This window comes from Phaseolus vulgaris, chromosome 10 (genome assembly GCF_051622355.1).
Source record: "Phaseolus vulgaris cultivar YP4 chromosome 10, ASM5162235v1, whole genome shotgun sequence".
In the NCBI taxonomy this organism is placed as follows: domain Eukaryota; kingdom Viridiplantae; phylum Streptophyta; class Magnoliopsida; order Fabales; family Fabaceae; genus Phaseolus; species Phaseolus vulgaris.
Genome location: NC_143507.1, coordinates 7,402,500 through 7,429,097, shown reverse-complemented (window position 1 = coordinate 7,429,097; position 26,598 = coordinate 7,402,500). Strand labels below are relative to the sequence as shown.

Below are 26,598 nucleotides of genomic sequence, written 5' to 3'. Positions count from 1 at the left end.
ATTACATGCTGATAAAAAAAAGTAATAAATTACATATTTAAAAATATAATCAATAACTATTATTAATTGATTTCCCTCTCATTAAAAACATATTTAATGTATGTTCTTATTTTTTATGCAAAGTTCTATTTAATTAAATTACAATACCTAATTCAATTCCAAGCCCACTCTTCAACTTATGCCAATCTCACTCTTATCAAACATGCAAAGATTAATCACTTGTCTTTTTATTCTTGGTTTTGTTCCACCATGTTTGTGTGTGAGGTGGAGTGTTAGAACCCAAAACAAAACTTATAATGTGATAGATTATGGTGCTCATGGTGATGGCAAATTAAATGATTCTGGGGTACTTGTTTTCCATGAACTTTTTTTTTCTTTTTCTTTTTCTTTGTCTTAATTTCGTCTTATTTATATGAGAAATGCCACTTTTATTTGATAATTTTTTGTATAAATCTATGTGTTTTGGATTGATGTAGGCTTTTGTGAGTGCATGGAAAGACACATGTGGAACACAAGGGACACCAACTCTTCTTATACCACAAAATGGAGTATTCTTGCTGAAAGGCATAGCCCTCAATGGTCCTTGCAATGCCACAAATGTTAATATTAAGGTACAACATCTTTAATTTTGGATTGATTTACTTTAAAAAAATAGTGGTATAAAATAATTTTCTTTGATTGCAATGAATTTTAATTTTATTGTTATAAATATGTGATATTTTTCTTGTAGTGTGTATATATTTTTTTTAATTTTGAATTTTTTTCTCTCTCAAAAAATGTTTTAACTTTTCTCGCAATTCTTAAGAAGGATATGGAGAATATAAAACAGAGTTAGCACATCAAGCCAATGAAGAATACTAAATCACAAATATATTTAATTTAGTTTCAATTAACATTAAAAAATTTTAAAAAAAATCGACAAAAAATATTAAATTTTAAATGGAAGAAAAATATATATGCAAAGCATAAGTAGGTGTGAAATACTATGCATTGAAAATTTTTGATGTTCTTAGCAGCATTGATGATATGTTCCCCACGGAATTGTAACCTCTTATTTCCTTCATTGCCTTCATTTTTTGGTTCCTTTATTCACTCCTTCAAACTTCATCATTAAAGAAATTTCATTTAGAGAAAGACGTATAATATAAGAAAAGGAGAACTCTCTTAACCAAGCAAATCCTTCTTGCAAATGATAAATGTTTCTCTTTTTAAGAAATTAGTTTTTTCCTAAACTTTTCTAACACGTTTCCCAAAAACCAGATTTTTTGTGATTTCCTCCAACCAACAAACCAAAATATTTAAAGGGAATGATCATAATCTTGCCATTCAAAAGGTTAGAGAACAAGTCTAGTTGTAGTTTTGTAGTTGGTTAACTCCTAAACCTTCAATTTTTGTCTTACTAAAGTTAACCCTCAAATCGGACGTCATCTCAAAAGCATCTAAGTATCTTCTTTTTTTTTTATCAGTGAAAAATAAATTAATTTAAAGGAGACACTTAAGGGGTGTTCCAACTTTTATACAATGCATAAATCCAATAAAACCACTAGCAAGATACCTTCTAGCTAGACTAACAATTGTTGTTTTACAATTAAAAACCAGCACCACCAACCATGCAACAAACAAAACCTCAAAACCAGAACAAACAAGTTTACATCTTTTACAATAAAAAAAGAGCATAGATAAGCCCAACTATAGATAACTTTCATGAATCTCAAAGAGACTTGCAACATGCTCATTAGATTTCCTTCATGAATCTCTTGTTATCTAATGCCTACAATTATCGTTAAAGCTTGCCTAAACACCTCCGACTCTGCCAACACCTTCGCGTAACCTTCGACCTCAATTCAGCTCAACTCCTTCCTGCACAGTCACCTCCTGCACACCTGTCTAGTCCATCACACTCTTTTTGTGGATTGTTCCTTAATTGTATCCCACTCCTTCCAGCACAGGTATTCAACCTGAACCCCCATTCTGCACCGCTCTCGCAAGTCGAACCAGATACCCTGTTCCACAAAAACAAACCTTTCCTAGGAAGTAGCTAAGATATTAGTATCTCTATGGGATTAAAATAAGATTGCAGAGCTAAGAACTTATCCCTGATTCTAAATCACACTACTCCCATCCCACCAACAAAACCTTACAACCCTGCCAAAACTTACCTACTTACCTTTACCTCTAATTCTACCACTTCCTTTCAACGCTTACCATCTACTATCAACTTTTGATACACAAGATAGGATGCAAAAGCCAATCAGAAAAAGAATAGCTAAATGACTTCAACCTATACCTCAGCCATAACCATGTTTTAAGTTGAGCCATATGAAATACTTCCTCCGTATCAACTCTACATTGCTTAAAGACAATTTTATTCCTCTGATCCCAGATACTCCAAACTATAATTGTCCAAACACCTTTCCACATAATATTTTGTTTAAATTTTAACTGAACCAAGAAAAAACTCTCGAAGTGGTCAATAGTACTCTTATGTTGTACAAACATAATTCCAATCCATCAATAGCACCAGTTTCATACTTGTAGTGCGTACTCACAATCCAAGAACAAGTGTTGAGAGGATTCTGGCCACTTTTGACAAAGAGCACAGACAGATGTGATGATCCCTACACCTCTTCTTGATAGGTTTAGCCTTGTCGGTAATCCATCCAATAAGACCTCCACGCTGTAATTTGGACATTTGGAAACGCTCTAGACATCCAGAGGAGTTCAAAAAATTCACTCTTATTACAAAGGTCACTCTTAGCAACACAGTCATATGCATTTTTAACTGAGAATTCCCCGCCTTTCCAAGTCATTCAATCCTTTACCTCCCTATCTAGTTTAACACTGGCCAAAGATCTTAACAATTCATCCTGTAAAGCCATTTCCCATTTGAATCCAGTACGTCTCCATCTTAAGTTCCAAACCCACATCGAGTCAGCCCAATTACCAACCTCTTCCACCTTTAGCCCTTGATCTACTGACAAAGAATAAAGCATAAGGTAGACTGACTTTAGGCTGTTATTATTAAACCAAGAGTCCTCCCAAAATCTCACCTTGTCCCCAACACCAATCTTCCAAACAATTTCTTTACGGAACCACCCCGACGAACTTTCCTCACCACACACCTTGGTAAGGTCTCTCGACCACCATGATTGATATTTTATAGGAATAGGAGACTGTCCTATCCCACTTCCATACTTAGGCTGTATAATCTCTAATCCCTCTCTCTTCTCCTTGGAGCCTCCATTTCCACTTGGCCAACATCGCGTAGTTAAAACAACGAATATCCTTGATCCCTAGTCCTCCCCCCTCCCTTACTCTGCACAGGTTTTCCAACTAACCCATGAGATTATTCTCCTGTCCTTCCCCCAGCCCCAGAAAAATCTTCTTTGAATACTAATCAAATTTTTATATATCGAATTAGGGGATTTGAAGACAGAAAAATAAAATAGAGGGATAGATGATTACACCGATTTAATTAGGCATACTCTTCCTGCAAAAGATAAAAATTCCCCCTCTAAGAAATTAGTTTAATCCTAATCTTGTTCATTATATGTTCCCAGAATTGGCCTTTCCTAGGGTTACCACCAACAACCATACCCAGCTCAATAACCTTGCATAGCAATCAAAAGAAGTTCTTTCAATGTTTAGAGTTGCTATTTTAGATTTGTGAAAATTGATTTTTAAACCAAATGCAAGCTCATAACAGCTAAGAATAGCTTTGATTGTAAGCACATTTTGAAAGTTATCTTCACACATAAGAAGTGTGTCGTCTGCAAATTGCAAAATACGCAACTCAACAAGCCTACCAACTTTCACGTAAGCATGCTCTTAACTGCCAAAATACTACTTGCATTAGCCTCACTGGAAAAAAAAAAAGGTATCCTCCGCGAATTGTAAGAATGCAACAAGAATCCTTCTTTGCCCCTACACTAATACCATTAAGAACACTCTTAGCTTTGATCTGTCTCACAACCCCTACCAGTACCTCTGCCACTATAAGAAACAAAAAAGTCGATAGAGGGTCACCTTCTCTAAGCCCTCTAGAGGGTCTAAACTCATTAATAGGGTTGTCATTTACTAATATTGAGAGAGAAGTTGAGCTTAAACAACTATTAATTTAAGAGATCCTGGTATTAGAAAATCTTAAACTTAACATCATGTAGTTTAAGGAGTCACATTTATTGTATACTTTCTCAAAGTCTACTTTAATAATAACACCTTGGTTTTGACTCCATTTTCCATCCTCAATCGTCTCATTAGTCACGACAACACTATATAATAAAATCCTATGCTCTGAGAAAAGTATATTTTTGACATCAATTACATTTGTTAAAACAAATATCAGCCTATTTGCAAGCAACTTTGATATCATCGTATAAAGACAATCAGATGACCCATTATTGTTAAAATCTTCTGAATAATATTCTTTAACAATGAGTTAATGGACGAAATTAACAATAAAGAAGGTTTTGTAACACTTGCATCTCAAGAAAGAACTGTAATTACTTGAATGAAACAAAATTACATAGGCTAAATTGTATAACATGAGAGATTCTTAGTTAAAAGATACAATTTAGGTTATATATTGATTTCCTTTGAAGTAAAATTACAATTACAAAATATTGATTCTTCTTAATCTCTATTTAGCTGAGTTTAGTTTATTTGTTCATTTAGTTTGTTTAATTTTGGAGGAATCTATAAGTTGTATCACTTGTTGACTTGTTGAAGAATTGCTTCTTTTTTCAGCAGAAATTAATTAGTAATGCTAAGGAGACATTTCAAATAGTTGCTTAAAAAAAATTCTCTATTTCATAATCATTAAACAAAATTTTCAAACAACATTTATGTTCAAAGAAATGTATTTATGGCTATGAAACCTATATCTAAAATTATGTGGCTACAAAATATCTTGCAGCTTGAAGGGAAAATAGTTGCACCTAGCAAGGATGAATGGGAAAAAGTTATGACAAGTAATTTGATTCTATTCTCAAACCTAAATGGTCTCTCAATTGATGGAAGTGGAGGATCAATCGAGGGCAATGGTTCTTCTTGGTGGGAATGCATAAGTTGTGGACGACCAACGGTTTGACTGTTCTATCATAACCTTTGTTTTTACAATGAAACACAATACATTTGATCCTAGGTTAAAGTAAGTAAATATGACAATTTAAAACTTTTATTACTGATTTGATATTTTTTTTACGAAATTAGGTTAAATTGTGGAAAATCAAAACGATTTTAAGTTAAAATTTATGTGGTTTTTTGAATAACTTTATTTAATTACATTAATTAAGCAAATTTCTACATAGATAACACAATTTTAGTTAAGTAACCCAATTAAATAAAATTGTGTAGATAACACGAATTTTAGTTTAAAATTATTTTGATCTCCTACAACTTAATCTAATTTCGTAATTTTTTTTTCCAAATAATAAAAATTTAAAAAATTATCCCATTTACGTACTTTAGTTCAAAAATATCTATATGAAGTGATAAATTGCAAGTTGGAACGTAACATGTTATATTTTGAAGTTATATTCTGTACATATGTTAAAGACTAAATTTTGCATGTGGTTGATGCAGATTCTTAGATTCAAATTTTGTAATGATCTTACTGTTAGTAATCTGAACATCACTAACAGCCCAAAAGCTCACATAAGGATAAATAACTGTGAGAATGCCACATTCTCTAATATCACCATTCATTCTCCTGGTGACAGCTTCAACACTGATGGAATTGACATTTTCACTTCCAAAAATATCTTGATTCAAGATTCCAGCATACACTGTGGTAAACCAACCATGTTTCCATTTTATGTGCATGAATCAAATTTCAACGTTGCATGGTTTTAAAATGATCACAACTTGTTCAACTGTGATTCTGAAAAGGTGATGATTGTATCGCCATCAGTGGTGGCTCCTCTCACATCAATGCTACTGGAATTGCTTGTGGACCAGGCCATGGAATAAGGTTTGTTTATGTAAATATTTGATGGAATTATCACACACTTGCACATGGGATCACACTGTAAATGTTCAGTCAGTATCTTTTGTCACTCTCAAATTCAACAAACCTCATTCATCATTAACATGAACAAATTTATCAGCATTGGAAGCCTGGGTAGAGACGAATCTTATGAAACAGTGGAAGAGGTTTACGTAAGAAATTGCAGCTTCACCAACACTACAAATGGAGCAAGAATCAAGACAGCACCGGTAACTATTTTCATTTCATGTTATTCTTTATTCTTAAAAAAAACATATGTTGGAGATCTAACATCGACTAGAGAGTAGGACATTTCATTGTATATAAGTGGGTGCAAGCCTCACCGAACCAGTTTTATGGGGTCGAGTTATGCTTAAAGTCTCATTCGTAATATGGTATCAAAATCATTTCGAGTCTATCTTAACGAGTTATCGGATCATCCGCTATCGGACCACCCGCTATCGGACTGTTATCGGACCACCCGCTATCAGACCGTTATCGGACCACCCGCTATTGGACCGTTATCGGACCACCCATAATATGTTATGAGGTGTGTTGGAAATCACACATCAACTAGAGACTAAGACATTTCATTATATATAGATGAGTACAAACCTTACCTTGAACCAGTTTTATAGAGTTGAGTTAAGCTTAAAATTCATTTTATAAAGTGTGGAATGTTTTGCAGGGTGGATCAGGTTATGCAAGAAACATCACTTTTGAGGACATCACATTAATGGAGGTTAAGAACCCAATAATTATAGACCAGTACTACCCCAAGAAAAATTCAACGGTATACTCTTAACTTTATGCTTGTGTTATATCTTTGGGATTTCAACTTATTGCTTATTAATGTTGCATGTTTAAATTTGGGGTACTTAGACTAAAGCATTGAACGTGAGTGATGTGACATTCCGTGGATTTAATGGAACATCTGCAACTGCTGACGCAATTACCTTGAATTGCTCAGTACCTGGTTGTTTCAACATTGTACTGGATGATATTGACATTGTCTCCTCTCAGTCAGGAAAACCAGTTTCTTGTTCTTGCAACAATGCTCATGGAACTGTTACATCTACCAATCCAAATTGTTCTTTATCGTCATACATATATAGGCAAAGTAATGTGTAGTACGATATCTTCTTTTATGAAAACTACTATAAGAGGTATGAGTTTATTTCTCCTTCCATAATTATTTTGTGTTTATCTTAGGAACTTAGAATCATTGGTCGACTGAGAAAGGATGTTCTAAAACTTGTATCTTAAATTTGAGTTATAATATTCATATAGATTTTGATGATATATATTGATCTTGTGATTCGAGTAAAATTTTTTTTTCTTACAAAATGTATATTTTTTTTTATTCAACAATAAATAAATAAATATGAAGTATTGTAGGAATGTTTGAACTCTGTTACACTACAAGAAAATTATGAAATAGAAACTAAATTTAGAGACAAAAAATAATTAATTGGTATAGTGATTAAATTATAAACCATTTTAGAAACTAAAAACTTTTGGTTTCTAAATTAGTTTATATTATTGTTAAATGGTTTCTAAATTGATATATAATTAGCTACCAAGGTTTTTGCTACTAAATTTAGAATATAAATAATTGGTAGTTAAAATTTTGGTAGCTAATTAGAATCAATTTAGAAATTATTTAACAATAATAGAAACTAATTTAGAAACTAAAAAAAAAATTAGTCTCTAAAATATTCTCTAATTTAATCACTAATACAACTAATTATTTTTTGTCTATAGAATTAATTTTTATTTCATAATTTTCTTGTAGTGTTATAGTAAATGTGTTATAAGTTTTGCATAATTTCCAAAAATTCAAACATTTAATAAAATGAGTGTCTCTAGCAGCCAAAAAATTATAAATGTAGTATTGCCTATCAGATGTGAATAGTCATGCAAACAAGAAAAAAAAGCATATTTCCAAAGTAAAGTTGCACCCAAGATAATTGCAACAAAAATAGCTGGAAGCTTCATAATTTAACACGCATTTTTGTGAACGATTCATATATGTTTTTTTTGGAAAAAACCACAGCAAATTGTGTTTCCAAGCATATGGATAAACTAGATGATACTATAACAAAAAAATATATAATTTTTAACGGAAATTATTTAGAGGAGGTTAATATAACTTGAATTGATTTAATTAATTTAATAGAGATTTTTTTAACATTTAAAATTTCAATAATTATCTTAAAATCTTCACAAAATTATCTAGAATTTTTTAACTTTCGTTAAATTTTAAAAATTTGTTTTAAAATATCAACAAAATAATGAAAGTTTATTTTAACTTTCGTTAAATTTTAAAGGTTTATTCTAAAACCTCAAAATAACGGAGACTTTTTTAACGTTAATTAAATTCCAAAACTTTATTCTAAAATTTCAATAAAATAACAGATTTTTTTTTAATTTTTAGTAAGTTTCAAAAGTTTATTTTAATTGCTTATTTCAACAGTGTTTTGATTTTATCCCTATAAAATATTTTTTTATTTTATCTTAGAGTTTTCATATTGTTTAAAATGATTTAATCTTGATCTCTATAAAACTTTAAAAGCACTAATTTATTTTCTAAATTTCATATCAACATAATAAATAAATGAAATTTGTATTAAGAATGTAGAAATATTTTTTAAAGTACTAATTTTAGTTTAATTAATTTTCATTAAACACATAAACCACTAATAAAATTCACATTATAATATCAATTAAAAAAAAGTCAACTCTTTGTAATGAATGAAACCAAAGATATGTAAGGTTTAATGTTATTATTGTACTTAATATATAAAGATCAAGTTTTAATATTGAGTATGTTTATGAAATGTATTATATAACAATAACAATAATAATTATAATTGTGTATTATATGTATTAAATATAATATTTATTTTCATCTCTTAAAATATAATAGTTAAAATAAATAATTGTACTAAACATATATTTATTAATTATATGTATTATACAGTAATTACTTAAAATAAGCAATATTAGTATTAAATAAACTACTAAATGTGTATTTTTCATATAAATTTATATATAAGAAAACTGTATTATTAAATAAAATTTAATAATTATAATATCATAACTATAAACTCACTTTATTAATATATATTTCACTTAAATAGAAAAAAATACTTATTTAATTTATCAAGTGCAACATATAAAGTAAGTGTCACAAGCTTATATAAATTAAACATAATATATAATTAATATTTGGCAAAATTAATATTATTGGAAGTTAAGTTACACATATTTACTATAAATTTTATTTACCATTGAAAACATTTAACATATAGTTTCTAGTTTTTTTACCCCTTTTTCTCCCACAGTTTTTCTGATGCAAAGTTCTATTTAATTAAACTCACTTTATTAATATATATTTCACTTAAATAGAAAACAATACTTATTTAATTTATCAAGTGCAACATATAAAGTAAGTATCACAAGTTTATATAAATTAAACATAATATATAATTAATATTTGGAAAAATTAATATTATTGGAAGTTAAGTTACACATGTTTACTATAAATTTTATTTACCATTGAAAACATTTAAAATATGGTTTCTAGTTTTTTTTACCCCTTTTTTCTCCCACAGTTTTTCTGATGCAAAGTTCTATTTAATTAAACCCCAACACCTCTCCTTTCCCTAATTATGCATTAGTCCACTCTTATCAAACATGCAAACACTAATCACTTTTCTTTTGATTCTTGGTTTTGTTTCACCATGTTTGTGTGTGAGGTGGAATAATGCGAGAACCCAAAACAAAACTTATAATGTGAAAGACTATGGTGCTTATGGTGATGGCAAATATGATGATTCTGGGGTATTTTTTTCTGTGCTTTTTTCTTTCTATGTCTAAATTTAATTAATTTTATACTTGGTGAGAAATGGCACTTTAATTTAAGGAAAAATTTGTGGTTGATGTCTTGGTACACATTTGATATTTGACAAATATTGAGATAATTTTTTCTGATTTTGAATTTTTGTAGGCTTTTCTAAGAGCATGGAAAGACATATGTGGATCACAAGATACACCAACTCTAGTTATACCACCAAATGGAGTGTTCTTGATAAAAAGCATAACCCTAAGTGGTCCTTGCATTGCCACAAGTATTAATATTCAGGTAAAACATTTGCAATTCATGGTTAAAGAAAACAATTATTTTACCAAGGTGACATGCAAAGTTATACAATGTATAAAAGAAAAAAAAATCTTTTCACACTAGTTTATCTTTTCACATTTTCACTTTACAACTAAAAATATTATATTTTTTTTAATAAAAATTAATATAATTTTTATAAAAACTAATAATAATAATAATATATTTGATTATTAAGTAAACGTTGAATGTTACCTCCTAAGAATGTCAATCTATTATTGCTCGTATGAAAAATAAAAGAAGAAAAACTTATGATCACTAAACTAAAATACATTAGACAAATCAAACAAATAAATATTTATAATATTTTTATTACAAAAACTAGGCAATGCTTCTCTTTGAAGTCTTTGTTATTTAATGGAGAAATTTAAAGAGTTGGAATAATTTTTCTTGTTTTTACATAAATGAGTAAATTTTCAAATAAGTATAAGTAAGTCGTACTTTTAAAAATAATTTTTAATTATATTTTTTTTTTTAGTTATAATCGTGCTTTTAAGCACAATTTTTATTTTTTTTTAATTTAAGCACGACTTCTGATTTTTGGATTTTTTTCCCTTTTTTCAATTTTTTTTATTTTGTAATATTTTTTTGGTTTTTAATTTTATTATTAAATGCTTTTTTAAATTACAATAATAAATTAATTAATTACTTAAAATAATTAAATATTTTTAAAATTGTAATAATAACTTATCTAAATTATATTCAATTACAAATTATTAAATATATAATTATAAAAAAAAATGAATTAATTAATTAAAATTACTACATATTTATTTAAATTATAATAATAAACTCTCTAAATTATATTTAATTATAAATAATTAAACTTACATTTGAAAAATTAATAACTTAAAAATATTAAAAATGCATTTATTTCTTAAGTTTAGGGTGTATATCAATATTATATACTCAATGACATTTTATTTTTTTATTTTTATTAAATATATAAAATGGTATACTTAAATAATAAATTTAAATATATTTAATTATAAAAATATATTTAAAAATGGTATATCTAAATTATATTTAATTATAAATAATTAAATTTTTTTTTTTTAAAATAACATAAAATATTCAACATGCGTTTACTTCATAAGTTTAATTTATATACCATTATTATATATTCATTGAAATTTTGTTTTTTCTTATTATAGAAAATTTATTATTATAATTTAAAAAAAAAAATTAACAAGCTTAAGTAATTAATTAATTAATTTTTGAAAATGTGTATTTCATTTTTTGTAATTGAATATAATTTAGATAATTTATAGTTTAAACAAATACTTAATCACTTTAAGTAATTAATCAACTTAATATTTTATTAATAAAATAATAAAATTGAAAAACAAAAAAATATTAAAAAAAAATCAGAAATCATGCTTCTAAAACACAACTTCACTTCAAAAAAATCATTAATTGTATCCAAGCAAAACTTCAGTTAGAAAAATTATAAAAAAAAAAAGAATTCAAAAGCACGACTTCCTTATTTTTGTAATGTTTTAAAAATTTATCTATTTGTATAAAAACATGAAAAAAAAAATACCCCAAATTTGTTTCTGATATGAAACATATATTTAAATTTATCTTGGTACAATATATGTTCTTTCTTGCAGCTTCAAGGGAGCATAGTTGCACCTGTGAAGAATGAATGGTTAAAAGTGTTGGGAATGCTAGACCCAATCCAAGACCCAGAACAAGATCTCACAGATCAAAGGTTCAATCTCATTGTAATCTCAAACGTTAGCCGTCTCTCACTTGATGGAACTGGAGGATCAATCGATGGCTTTGGTTCTTCTTGGTGGGATTGCAGAAATTGTGAAAGACCAACGGTTTCACCATTCTATCTAAACTTTCTTCATTAATTTTCTTCTATTTATTCACATTCAAAACTAAACTTTTCATGTGGGTTGATGCAGATTCTAAGATTCAGATTCTGCAATGATCTTACTGTTAGTAATCTGAACATCAGTAACAGCCCAAAAGCTCACATAAGGATGAATAGTTGTGAGAATGCAACATTTTCTAATATCAGCATTCATTCTCCTGGTGACAGCCCCAACACTGATGGAATTGACATTTTAGCTTCCAAAAACATCTTGATTCAAGATTCCACCATGCACTGTGGTAAACCAACCATGTGTTCCATTTTATGTGCATGAATCAAATTTCAATGTTGCATGGTTTCAAAATGATTACAACTTGTTCAACTCTGATTCTGAAAAGGTGATGATTGTATTGCCATCAGTGGTGGCTCCTCTCACATCAATGCTACTGGAATTGCTTGTGGACCAGGCCATGGAATAAGGTTTGTTTAGGGTTTAGTGATAAATTTGATGGAGTTATCACACACTTGCACCTCACATCAAACTGCAAAATGTTTCCTTCATTAATTAATATGTTTTTTACTCTCAAATTTAACAATTAACATGAACAAGTTAATCAGCATTGGCAGCCTGGGTAGAAACAAAGCTTATGACACAGTGGAAGAGGTTTATGTCAAAAATTGCACCTTCACAAACACTGAAAATGGAGCAAGGATTAAGACAGTCCCAGTAAGTAATTCATCACTTGTTTCTTAGATTTTTCTTTTTCATATATGTTCATGAGTTTTTTTGAATCATAACCTCTCATTAAAAAACATATATAAGTGTGAAAGGTCTTTGCATATTTAGCTGTTTAATTTTCTGCTATAATCATATTTTGCAGGGTGGATCAGGTTATGCAAGAAACATCATTTTTGAGAACATCACAGTAATACAAGCTCAGAACCCAATAATCATAGACCAGTACTATGAGAGCAGAATACCAATGGTATTCCTTAACTTTATATTATATTATATATCTATATCTATATCTATATATATATATATATAAGTTTTTTGCCCGTATTAAGGTTGAATTTCATGTTTGGCATATACTTAGAGTGGAGCATTGAATGTGAGTGATGTGATATTCCGTGGATTCAGTGGAACATCAGCAAAGAAGAATGCTATTAACCTGAATTGCTCCTCATCAGGTTGTTTCGACATTGTGTTGGATCATATTCACATTGTTTCTTCTCTACCAGGAAAACCAGCTTCTTGTTCTTGCAATAATGCTCATGGAACAGCTACAGACACAGTTCCAAAGTGTTATTTATTGTCATGAGTTATGTTACCTTCATAGATGCATAAGCAAAGTGTAGTATAGGGTAGATCTTTTATTTTATTCTGTCATGTTATTTATTTTATTTTATGTCCTTTTTCATTTTACAAATTCCTAATAATATATTGGTCAACCCTAATAAACAAGGAACAAGAGTTTTTACATGAGTAGGAAAGACTTTTAAAAATATAGATATTTAACATCGATAAAAAGAGTACAAGAATTTTTTTTATTAACAATAAAAAATAAATAAATGTGTTCCACTTAACGATATAGAAACTAAATCTATTCTCTTCAACCATAACAATTCCCACAAGAAACCTCCAACTATCAACATTAACAAAATCAATTAAAAAACTCTACCATCCCTAACTGTCTCTAAAGCTAACTCCCCTCAAAACCACTAGAAGTAGTCCCGCCACCCTAAGAACCTTTTTAATCGAGAGCATACATACATTTGGTTCTAAGCAGAGAAGGAAAAACCCGCTGAAGACAACTTTGAAAAAATCCAAGACCAAACCTTTAATTGTGTTAATGAAAAAACTTTAGAATGGTCAATCACCCCGCCCTTAAACAAATGGTTATTCTTATGCTTCCAAATCTCGCTTATCAGTGTAATCCAAATATTATCCATTAAAAGATTAACAAATATAAGCAGATCAAGAAAAATGAATTGTCAAGTCAAGTTTGGTTAGAGTGAGTTCATAAATAAAAGATGATACTATAACTAGTCAATAACATTATATTTTCATCGTAGATAGAACGAATTTTAAAATATCGTAGACGTTAATTTATTAACATTAATATAAGGTGAACTTTTGAATATTGACTCCATGCAGGGTCCACTAATATTTAAATTTATAGGTTTTTATTTTAAAGTTTATTTAAGTTGATCTAGTTTCCATATTAATTTAATTTCCATCAGTTAGATCAATATTAATGACACTAGTTTAAAAAAATTATCTTGTCAATGCCTTCATCTTAAAAAATATAAAATACAAAAAAAATAGTAGAATAACGAATTGTAGTGAATTAAAGAGATGGAGATGAGGAGAAAAATGTGGATGAAGGAAATGTGAATGAATGAAAAAGATGAGTGTGGATGAAGAAGATGTGTATGGATGAGAAAAATGAGTGTGGATGAAGAATATAAGTGTGAATAAAAGAGATTGGAGTGAATGAAGGAGATTAGTACAGGTGAAGGAGACAAGTCTGAGTAGAATTATATAGAAAGTGAGAGAGAAAAATTGTGAGTGAAAAGATTTATTATTTTTAAATTTTTAATTATGATTCCTATCATTATTATGAAGGTACACGAATTTATAACATATAAATTAGTGTCAAGATTAGTAAACACTAACTTTAATAAATATTAAAAATATATTATATTAATGTTATAAGTTAATCGACTCTAACTTAAATAAATAATAAGATAAATAAAGTAGTATGAGCTTAGTCGACACTATATAATTTTTTAGTGAAACCAATGTAATTTTTTATATGACACAAGGGGCAAAGTTTGAGAATATCATTTTTTCAAATTCAATATAAAAACACGCATAAATGAGATCGTAATCTTTAAAATTAAAATACATTATCGAGTGTAACTCCCGTACTCATGTCCAAAGCCACCATACATGTATGAAATATTATGGAAATAATATTTATGTATATTCACTCAACGCATGCCTACTGTTTATATACAATTAGATTGGACAGATATGTTTCATATAATGTGTTACTCCATATGTTATGCCTATTTATCAATAATTATACCAAATAATTGCCTTGTTTTTACCACGTAATATACATTATACACTTTCTATATACATCTATATGAAAAATATAATAATTCCAATACTCTCCCTCAAGTTGGTGAGTAAATATCATGAACTCGCAACTTGTTTCGCAAAGTCACGAATTGATCTTTTTCGAGAGGCTTAGTAAATATATCTACTAACTAATAATGTGAAGAGACATGCGATGGACTTATCATCCCAACCTGCAACTTTTCCTGTACGATGTGACAGTTTATCTCAATATGCTTCGTATACTTGTGAAATACAAGATTTGTTGCAATAGGGAGTGTTTCTGGGTTATCACAATACAAAGGTGTAGGCATGCTAATTGGAACTTGGAGGTATCGTAGGATATAACATAACCATGTTAGCTCCAGAAAAGCATTTGTCATGGCCCGATATTCTGCTTCAACAGATGACCTTGACACGTTGGTTTGTTTCTTAGACTTTCAAGATACCAATGAATTTCCCAGGAAAATGCAATAGCCGCTGATTGGTCTTCGAGTAGTACGACATCCTCTCCAATTTGAATCGCAATAGGCTTTCATCTTAAGATCATTATCTGAGGGAAGTAATAATCCTTCCTCGAGTGTCCCCTTGATGTACTTAAGAATACGTAATGTTGAATCCTAGTGTGCTTGTGAGGCTCTTGCATAAACTGGTTTAAAGTTCTAACTGAGTAGACAATATATGGCCTTATGATAGTGAGGTAAATGAGCCTTCCAATTAACCTGCAATATTTTGTTGGGTCATGTAATAAATCACCATCAGTAAGAGTGAGTTTTAAATTTTTCTCCATGTGGAACTCCTCTGATTTTACCCCAGTTAGACTTGTTTCGTCCAAAATGTCATGTTAAGACCGAGAAAATTAATTCCCATAAAATATTTTAAGGTGCCAAGATCCTTGATTCGAAAGCTGGAACAAAAATACCTTGAGATGCTTGAATTCGTTATCATCAATTCATGTTAAAGGTATATCATCGACATAGAGCAAGACAGTTGTGAAGGATTATCCAACAGTCTTGGTAAATAAAGAATAATATGTTTTTGATTGAGTATATCATGCATTTTGAATAACCTTAGAGAAAGTAGCAAACCAGGTTTGGATGCTTGTTTTAATCCGTACAAGGACTTATGAAGCATATAAATCAGATTTTCCCCCTATCGGCGAAATCCTAGAGGAAACTCCATGTAAACAGTTTCATGAAGGTCATCATACAAAAATGCATTTTTTACATCAAGTTGGTAGGTGAACCAATTTTTAGCAGTTTCAATAGTCAAAATACAACGTAATGTCGTAAATTTAGCAGTAGGAGAAAAAGTCGCAATATAGTTAATTCCTTCAACTTGTGTGTAGACTTTGGCAACTAAACGTGCCTTATATAATTTGATGCTCCCGTCAGACCTATATTTTATTTTATAAAGTCATTGACATCCTGTGGGTTTGTGCTCCAGTTGGTAATGAAAAAATTCATGGACTTCATATATGAACGATGTCTCAATCTTCTTTAAGAATCAAGAATATCATACATCTATTCTCAATCCATTATTCTGCATATTCATCATGAAATTATTAGCCAACATAAGAATACACGTCGAATAAAAGATACATGATTAAAACATGAACTGCACTTTGAAGTTAAGTTGACAACAATTGGTTACTAATCGAACACTCAATACATCAACCACGTCGAGATCAATGTCCAATGCACTACATCTCTCATATAAGTTATCTCTAATCAAGTGCATATTAAAATTTGTTGTTCAAATTTGATCCTACCATAATACATTTTAATAATATGAAGTAATAAATAAATATACTAATTATTTTCCAATCCTTTAAAGAGTAAGTTAATCTAATAATGGAGAGTCTGCATTATATTACAATTCGATTAACAAAATTAATTATATTACATCATACATTATCACTACAAGAAATACAAGAAAATCATGAAATAAAAACAATTTTTTAGAATTAGAGACCATTTTAGAAACTAAAAAAAAATGATTTCTAAATTAGTTTCTATTATTAAATAGTTTCTAAATTGGTATATAATTAGCCACCAAGGTTTTAACTACCAATTATTTAGTTTCTAAATTTGGTAGAAAAAACCTTGGTTGTTAATTTGATACCAATTTAGAAACTATTTAACAATAATATAAACTAATTTAGAAACCAATTTTTTTTTTAGTTTCTAAAATGGTTTCTAATTTAATTACTATTGCAACTAATTATTTTTTGTTTCTAAAATTTGGTTTCTATTTCATGATTTCCTTATAGCGTGTTATGATTGTATGTAACCAATTCGATGAAAATTATAGTGTTAAATAACATTTTCTTATATCAAATCATTTAAAGGGTGAGTTGATTTAACGGGAGCATGCATTATATTACAAGTCGATTGACAAAATAATTATATTACATAATACATTATTATGATTGTAGGTAAGCAATTCAATGAAAATAATAGTGTTAAATAACATTTTCTTATTTCGAAATGATTTTTTAATTTCTTTCTCACTTTGCTTGGCGAAATTATATACCCTTCTACATCCATTAGAATTATCAAACAAGTAGTTTATACTTTGTACAATTATGTTTATGTTTAAGTTTAGATATAAAAAAATTGGAATTTACATCAAATTTAAAATTAAAATCACATAAGTTTATATTTATAAATTTTTAACATTTACAATGTAAATTGAAATTAAAATCCTATAAGTTGATATTTTAAAAAATTTAGAATTTACATCAAATTTAAATATAAATTAAAATCACATACGTTTAGATTTAGAAATTTTGGAAATTTACATCAAATTTAAATTCAAATTCAAATCACATAAGTTTAGAATGTAATGTAAAATAACCTTCTAATCACATAAGTTTGAAAAGTATCTAAATGAATTCAAGAGTAAAATAGAAAGGTCTTTTTCTTTTGACTTTAGAAGTGAGAGAATTAACATTTTTTTTGTTGGCAAGTAAGAGTTATGAGTCAAGTATGTAGTAAACAAAGGCAGCCCAATGAGTGGTAAAACAATTATTTTATTTGAAAATAATTGTTATGATTACCTGAGTTTTTTTTCAAATATGAAGCTGGTGATAATAAAGGGTATTCTGATACTGAAATTAGCCCAAACAAGATTATAACAAAACTTATAGATTTGTTAAACGTGGTTAATTATCAAGGTTATATGTTAACTCTTGATATCATCCCGAGCAACTACATTATAATTGTCAAGTGGCACTATTAACCATAACAAAGGATGAGGTTAATGGTCAAAATGTCATTAAGATAGGTAGTTTAACTATGAATGACAAACTACTTCATTACACATTTGTGTACTTGTTGTGTCTTTAAGGGAGCAATTTCTCTCAATTGTTACATGACGATATTTTCATGTTATGTTGCATCAAAAGTAATTCATTAATTAATTGACCTCATTATATCATTAAACACGTGATCAAATGTTGGGACAACAACATGCCTCTTTTGTATGACATTTTGATAACACGAACTATTTCAGGAAGAAAATCATGAAGAAGTCGAATATCTTCCATGTAAATGGTGTTTGGCAACATGGTAGGCCTGATGAACAAGATGACGAAGGCCTGCCATTACCAGAAGACCATGTTGAAGGCAGTCAACATCAACTCTCAATCCCACATGACGTGCCAATGTTAGTCCAAATTTGGGACAAGATTCAAAATATCTAGGAAATTATGATAACCATGAGGCTTGAGGTCAACTCAAAATTGAATATGTTCGATACACATTTTGATATGGTTGATCAAAGGATAGAGCGATTGGAAGATAAAATTAATCAGATTGAACATCATCAATGACAATGATTGTGTTTTGAATGTGTTATTATAATTTTAACTAAAATGTTTGATTAATAATATTTTCATTTAAACAAATTTCATATTTAAATAACTAATTTATCTTTTATTTTTAATTAATTGTAATATTATTATTTTATTAATTAAAAAATAATTAATTATATTCATTATTTCAAGTTATTTTTCAAACATATTTTATAATGTCCAATATTAAAATTTAATTTTTTATAAAAAAAATTGTTTTTATGACAAGTTTCCATCTTCAGATAATTATAAACAACTCATATTTTTTCAAAAACAAAAAAATATTTAACGATACTAAAATATACTATACAAAATTTTATTTAATTAAAATTTACAAAAAAAATACTTCATATTAAACATTCAAATATTATTAAAAATAAGAAACTTACATTTTACTTTTTTTAAAAAAAAATTAAAAATTATCTTACAATCATCACATCACTTACCAACTTTAATAAAAAAATTCAAACATCTACTCCAACGTATCCTAATCTAATTATTTTCACTTTTTCTATATTTTTCTCTCATATCATTTCATGTTGATTTCCTCATATCCTCATACATATCTTTCTCCATCCAACCACCAACTTAAAGTTTGAAAAGCTCTTACACGTTTCTCTGTTCCCACCCAAACATGGTCCCAATTTTTAATCTCAAAACCTATCTAAAGCATACAGACAAAAAAATGGTTTGGATACGCTTTAATATTATCAAGATTAAAATTATATATTAGTTAAGTATTAAAGTCTTTTCATGATATCTTATTTTAAGTGAATTTTATTATGTTAAATTATTTTTCAAAGTGTATATTAAGTTTTTATCTAAGAGAATTTCTAATGTAGAAGTCTTAATTAAGTCTCTTGAAATTAAAATCTATTTATAAGAAAATTTTAATAACACCAAATTATATATGTAATTAGGTGTGATAGTTACATAATGAAATGATTATGAAAATGGTCCCCACTTGAGTGAAACAACAGTACATAATGAATACAGACCTCGAAATTTTAGAACCACAAGTTGCGATGTTGCCCAAAAGTCAATTGTTATCGTTGATTGAAAAATGTCACATGCAAGAGACAAAAAAAAATAACCATTACCGGAGATAAAGAAGCCACACACATTCATCCTTAAACACAAGCATGTCCATGGCGGAGCAGCAAGAGAAGCTTCACATTGTGGTGTTTCCATGGCTAGCATTTGGTCACATGCTCCCATTTTTTGAGCTTGCAAAACTCATAGCTCAAAAGGGTCACAAAATTTCTTTCATTTCCACACCTAGAAATATCCATCGTCTACCCAAAGTGCCTGAAAACTTGCAACCTTTGGTGGATCTCATAGAACTCCCACTGCCCCGTGTTGACAAACTCCCAGAAAATGCAGAGGCCACTGTTGACATTCCTCACCACATCATTCCATATCTCAAGCTGGCTTTTGATGGTCTTGAACAACCTTTGACCAAGTTTCTGGAGAGATGCAAAGCCCATTGGATAATATACGACTTTGCACCCTACTGGTTGCCGCCAATATCTTCTAAGCTAGGAATCTCATGCATCTTTTTCTCTATTTTTAATGCATCTGGTTTGTGTTTGATTTTAGGTGATTATACTAGAAAAGCAAGTAAGTCTGTGCAGAACAAAGGTTTTCCTAAAGAACATTATGAGGCAAATGAATCGGGGGTTTCAGACGTCTTTCGACTCCTTAGAATTTCTAATGGTGCTCAAGTTTTTGCTTTAAGAAGCTGCATGGAGATTGAAGGTGAGCCTCTCAAATTGTGTGAAAGTATACATGGGAAAACAATGATTCCAGTTGGGTTGTTGCCACCTTCATTAGAGTTCAGTGAAGACAGCAATGATGAAAACTGGAACACCATCCTTAATTGGTTAGACAAACAGGAAAAAGGGTCAGTGATTTATGTGGCATTTGGAACTGAAATGACACTAAGTGATGAAGACTTCACTGAAATTACTATGGGAATAGAAATGTCTGGTTTTCCCTTTTTTTGGGTTCTGAAGAAGCAAAACACATCTAGCGTTGAGTTGCAGGATGTGGTTGTGAATAACTCAGGAAATGGTATGGTGTGGAGAACATGGGCCCCACAGATGAGGATTTTATCACACAAGTCTATTGGGGGGTTCCTCACTCACTGTGGTTGGAGTTCAGTGATAGAGAGTCTTCAAATTGGGTGTCCACTTGTTATGTTGCCCTTTCAAAATGATCAATTTATAGTTTCTAGGCTTATGGAGGAGAAAGGGGTAGGGATCAAAGTACAGAGAAGTGAGGATGAAGGGAAGTTCAGCAGGGAGTCTTTGGCCAATGCATTGAGATCAGTGATGTTGGAAGAGGAAGGAAAAACCTACAGAAGTCAAGCAGAGAAGATGAGTAAGGTATTTGGGAACAAAGAACTGCAGAAAAAATATGCAGATGAGTTTGTTGATTATATGGAAACTCATAGGCCTATCATTAAGAATTAGCCTTTCTGCCATTCTATTCTATCACAAAATAAGTGATTTTGCATTTCTTGTTGCATCTCAGTAATCCCAACCCGCGCTCCTTTTAAATTTCATATAGTTAGTAAATCATAATGTAAAACTTTCCTTTCAGATAAACCTTTTCACATAGATTTCATATTACTTAAATCTGCAATGAAGATATTGTATTCTGGATTAACTTTTTTCCTAATGAAAAAAAAAAAAGGTGTAGATAGATGTGTTAAGATCCTAACATCCTAGATATCAGTTTTTATTAGTCACTTGTTTAAAAACTAACTGGTTTAGTATTTTTTTTTCTAGTAATCCGTTATGCAGAGTTTATGTTATATATGGTTCATTTGTAATTGATGTATCAGTTTCATCTAGGGTTTATTGGTTGAGTTCCTTGGTACTTTTAGAAACCAACTGCATCTGTGGTATCTGTAAGTATATGAGTATTCTTTTATAAACTTAGTATCCATCCACTTTTCCCTTACTTTTCTCCTTTCTGTGCATTGTTTCACTGTTTTGACATTGCATTTGCTTGTGGTTGTTGTGTCATAGAAAGTGGTGACGCAGTCCAACACCACTGTCACTGTTTTGTCATATAGTTATGATTTTTTCATAATTGCTTTCCACTTTATAACTACAATAAATATTAATATTTACAACAAAATAAGATTGTCAAATAAATATTTTTCACGTGTAAGTGTCTATCTCATCATTATTGTTTTTTCATTTTTGATATTGGTTAATAATATTAGCCTAAACAAATATTTTTAAAAATTGGTGTTGTAATAAATTTAACAATTTTTTTGCTACTATTTTGTAAATCGTTTTAGAAGTGTCATTACTCGATTAGTTATAAGAAATGTGTTTTGAAAATTATTTATTGCATTACAGATTTTGAGTTGATCCCCAAGCGAGGAGTTTAATAAAAAAAATGAGACTTTTTTATGTTGATTAACTTAAAAACCAATGTAGAATGTGGTTTTTATGGATTTGTACATACAAAAAACATACAGAGCAAAATAAATATACAACATGTCTTTCTCCATATACACAATTAACCCTCCTACAGCCTCTTAATCTCAGTTCTTGGTTTCAAAAAGAATATTGAACAGAAACATATTCTCAGTGGTATTATAGGATGTCTTTGAAAACAAGCATTTGAACATTGCTTTATAGGTCTTATGTTTACATTTAATTCAATATAGATATCTTTTATCCATATTACTATTACACTAGTACCTGACATGCATAACCATAATTTGTCATAAATGGAGATTCTTTTGATCATAGGTTGAATCAACATGAACAATAGAAAAGATGATGATGAGTCAAGTGAGAGAGAAGTATATTTCCACTTCTATGGTATCCAACTTAACCTCCCTACCCTCCTCCAGGAGACTATCCCCCCAACAGCCTACCCTTCACCAGCATATCCACCACCACCACCAGGAGGTTATCCTCATTATTTTGGTCACTATCCTCCAGAATATCCACCTGCATATCCACCACCACCTTGAGCATATCCACCTCCCTAATGCTTATTCTTTCAGGATACTTTCCACCACCATACCCTACTGCACATGGTTATCCACATGCTATGCCTCCATATCCTGCAGGTACACTTCAACAATACTATGTTTCAAATCTGGAAATCATAACTCTTCCCTTCCCACAATACAACAGTAGTACGATACTCAGAATTAACTTAGCTCAATGAACAAACTAAAATGGAAGTAAAAAAATGGGTAAGGAACCAAATAATAGGAATAAGCTCAATAAACAAACTAATATGGAGATTACGTAAAGAACCAAACATGGCATTAGAAATCATATAACAGACAGCATCAACTCAATCAAATAACATGAACTAGTTCAAACAACAGTATAAGACATGAACTAGTTCAAACAACAGTATAAGACAAGAGAGAACGTAACTAACAAAAATTAAGGAAGATAATGAAATTTAGACATAAAATAATTAGGGTCGCGCGAACGCAGACCCCTCTAACACAAATTATGATATAGGCTCTGTCACTTGGACAGACCTTAGAACAACACCCTTTCTGAGTGCAATGAAAGTTGTTATCCTAAGCCATGGACCTTAAGGATCATCCATTGACTCCATCCAGGTAAGTAAGATAATCAATACCATAAGCATTTGTTTTATAGCTCATACACTTTACAACTCTTTTACTTATCTCGATGTGGGACTGTAAGCTCTCCTGGAAATAACTGTCTTTTATATTTGAGAAATTTAAGTACAATCATTAAGAAAACACAAATGTCATCAAAATTATCTTTTAAGCCAAATGATTTTTACTTGAAATGTCACAGAATGGCTGCTCATATAAAAGAAATCAACAGAAAAGCTTAATTTGTAGGATAAATATATTGAGAAAAAAGACATTATTTTATTGTGAAACTAATTCAAACGGTCTGGTAAGATGTTTGGATTCGCGTCCAACAGAAGAACATATAGTATGGAAAGCCATAATGGCTTGTTTGGTCCCAAACATGATCAAAATAAATAAACCAGGCATCTGATACCAACACACTGTAATTGTTTTGAATTATGAAACACAAAATTGTTGAACCAAACAATAGGACTAAGACAGAAGTTGAGGTTGATTAACTCAATTACCAAAAACAAATAGTAAGGTAAGGACGCACCAAAATACAACTTCACTAAATAAAAATAATACTAAAGCATTAAGAACTGAAAATAGGAGGGCACACAATTAACACTAACAATAAAAAGTACTGAGTACGGTACTTTATGCCAGACATTTGTTTTATCACTCATACTCTTTATTAGTATACTGCATATTTCCATATCGGACTTTGTGACTGCAAGTTCTTTTGGAAAGTCATTTGCATAAAGACTATGCATGTATTAGTTTTAATTTGATCATTTCATCTTGTGTAAAATTAGAAAACTTGCAGAAATGTTGAGGTTCTTTATTTCCTTTAGTTTTTAGATTCATATTTTTGGTTCTGAATATTTCTTTTACTGATATTAACAGTTGTTGTGTAGCTTTTGACTGAAATTCTGGCTTGTTATTGTGTTACAGGTATTTGTACAGTCTGATGTGCTCAAGTGGCACTTGACATGAGAAATCAGTTTGATGAAGTTGAAGCACTGAAACACATAGATGTTTCCAACCCGGCTATGTTGTGTGACAGAGAAAGGTGGTTGTTAAGCAACCCCATGGGAATAGGACTGAGAGGGAGATTCATGCAGAACTTGAAGGTGCAAAAATCTTTAGAAGATTGTACCAGAAACAGATTTGAATGATGAGTTCTCAAGATTAACTACTTTGTTGAATTGCTCTCCTGCTATGAAGCAAAAGGAGAACCTTGTCCATGTCGGACATAAATGGAATGGAACACTCATATGAGACACACTGCACCCTATATGACAATTCAAATCTGAACAAGATGTTCGGACTTTTTTTTGTGTCTGCTGGGTCCAAGTTCTTTCACATGTTCAACCATAGTTAAATAGTATGCTTACCAATATTCTCTTTTTGGCTAGATATCTCTCACTTTCTGGTGAATTGTGCTTTGACCAGAGAAGTATTAAGGTGTGTGCTATCCAATGAAGTTCTCATATTCCACCGATCATACCTAATTGGTTAAGGTTTATGGTATGTATTTATCTATTTGTACTATACTTTTATATGATCAGATTCTACAACAAATAAGTAACTTTTTCCAGAGAATTATAAACAAAAACTCATTACATAAGAACAATGACTCAGATTACTCTATTATCATATATCAACATTAAGGGCTTTAAATCTAACAAAAGTGTTAAACTCAGAATAGTAGAGACCGCGCGAACTCAGGTCTCCTCTACCACAAATAATGATGTAGGCTCTGTCACTTGGACAGACCTTAAAACAGCACCCCTTCTAAGTGCAATGAAGATCACTGCTCTAAGCCATAGGTCTTATTGATCACCTATTGACTCCATCCAGGTAAGTATGTTTATAAATGCCACAAGCATTTATTTTATAGCTCAAAAACTTTACAACTCCATTGGATTTCCCCGTGTGGGACTTAGGAAATCTTTATATCATGGCTGTGCCACTGCAAGTGCTTTTAGGAAGAACATCTTTTGTATTTGAGAAAATAAAGTACAACAATTAAGAAATATAATAAAAATCCAAATGATTTTGACTTGAACTGCCATAGAATGGTTGTTCATATTAAAGAAATCAGCAATTTGAGGAAAAAGACATTGTGGCAGCTGTGAATAATTCCTTGCTGCATAAATGTAGCCTTTTATGAGGTTTGTTTTTCCTGAGTCTGATATCCTTATAACTTATTTGTTTTGATAACCATATTTTAGTATCTTAAAAAATAATTAAAATAAAATAAAAATTACAGTCAAACAAGCTTTGATTATCTGGAAGTAATTTATCCTCTCTTTTCTAATTTTGAAACTATAAAAGTTTATTGGCAATTACTAAAATTGATGTAACTTCATACCTAGCATTACCCAACATTTGAGGCATGAAACAAAAGGACAGCCGAATCCTACAAACATTAACGACAGAACAACAGTTTTGAAGTTTTACGTCATTTTATTCATGAGCAACAAAAATATAACTGGTTAGTAACCCATGGTGTAAATATATATTTATAAAACTTGTAATTAAATTAAAAAATATTGTACAAAATTAATTTAATTGTAAAATAATTATTTGAATGATAATAACAAACATTGTTTCTGCCTAATATTCTGTGTGAAAATGGATTATGTTTTAAGTTTGGTTTGATTGACATTTCATGATTGATTTTTCTTTTCTTTAGAATTTTGATATCTGTTGTACAACATGATCGACAGGGTTCTGAATTGTATTGGAATGTCAATTTTGGTGCTTGTGTCCCTCCTTCTTCTTTTTTTCTCTCATATTATCCTTTATCTTTTGGCATGATCATGATGAAAGAAACATGGGTTTGATCAAACTTTGATAGATTCTGAATGCTGTGATGAACTTTGTTCTTCATTGTCCATTAAGGGTTTGCTAGATATTGATATACTCTTTAAACTTGCTTCAAAATAGAATGAAGTTATGTTACTGATTTGGTTGTATAATCCTCTCCTTGCTCCTGTTTAAGATAATTATGAA

General features: G+C 29.9%; 3 protein-coding genes and 2 non-coding genes across 7 annotated transcripts; 3 read left to right on the top strand and 2 right to left on the bottom strand.

Moving 5' to 3' along the window:
* Positions 1-177: 177 nt before the first annotated feature.
* LOC137813056 (putative polygalacturonase At3g15720) lies at positions 178-7,117 on the top strand. Its single transcript, XM_090296045.1, has 8 exons — positions 178-346; positions 477-611; positions 4,916-5,083; positions 5,584-5,791; positions 5,890-5,971; positions 6,108-6,216; positions 6,675-6,779; positions 6,869-7,117. Exons 1-8 carry the CDS (start codon positions 179-181, stop codon positions 7,115-7,117), a joined length of 1,224 nt encoding a protein of 407 aa, XP_090152171.1. The 5' UTR covers position 178.
* Positions 7,118-9,676: 2,559 nt separating this feature from the next.
* LOC137819011 (putative polygalacturonase At3g15720) lies at positions 9,677-13,424 on the top strand. The gene is made up of 9 exons (XM_090296705.1): positions 9,677-9,832; positions 9,999-10,133; positions 11,783-11,829; positions 11,884-11,998; positions 12,086-12,293; positions 12,393-12,474; positions 12,613-12,721; positions 12,876-12,980; positions 13,092-13,424. The coding sequence occupies exons 1-9, from the start codon at positions 9,686-9,688 to the stop codon at positions 13,314-13,316; spliced, it is 1,173 nt and encodes a 390-aa protein (XP_090152831.1). The 5' UTR covers positions 9,677-9,685; the 3' UTR covers positions 13,317-13,424.
* A 6,562-nt stretch (positions 13,425-19,986) lies between these two features.
* On the top strand, positions 19,987-25,195 carry LOC137819172 (putative UDP-rhamnose:rhamnosyltransferase 1). Of its 3 annotated transcripts, XR_011082238.2 has the most exons (3): positions 20,018-21,364; positions 22,751-23,076; positions 24,532-25,195. XR_011082238.2 is itself a non-coding variant. In XM_068622943.2 (2 exons), the coding sequence occupies exons 1-2, from the start codon at positions 20,120-20,122 to the stop codon at positions 24,571-24,573; spliced, it is 1,287 nt and encodes a 428-aa protein (XP_068479044.1). In that variant the 5' UTR covers positions 19,987-20,119; the 3' UTR covers positions 24,574-25,195. The 3 variants fall into 3 exon arrangements, 2 of the variants coding, with proteins under 2 accessions (XP_068479044.1, XP_068479043.1); XM_068622943.2 differs by lacking the exon at positions 22,751-23,076 and having other exon boundaries at positions 19,987-21,364; XM_068622942.2 differs by lacking the exons at positions 22,751-23,076; positions 24,532-25,195 and having other exon boundaries at positions 19,993-21,918.
* Positions 23,439-23,597, bottom strand: LOC137819891 (U1 spliceosomal RNA). The gene has a single exon (XR_011082474.1). It is a non-coding gene; the product is annotated as a U1 spliceosomal RNA (small nuclear RNA).
* Positions 25,196-25,288: 93 nt separating the features above from the next.
* Positions 25,289-25,448, bottom strand: LOC137819893 (U1 spliceosomal RNA). Its single transcript, XR_011082476.1, has one exon. It is a non-coding gene; the product is annotated as a U1 spliceosomal RNA (small nuclear RNA).
* Positions 25,449-26,598: the final 1,150 nt, after the last annotated feature.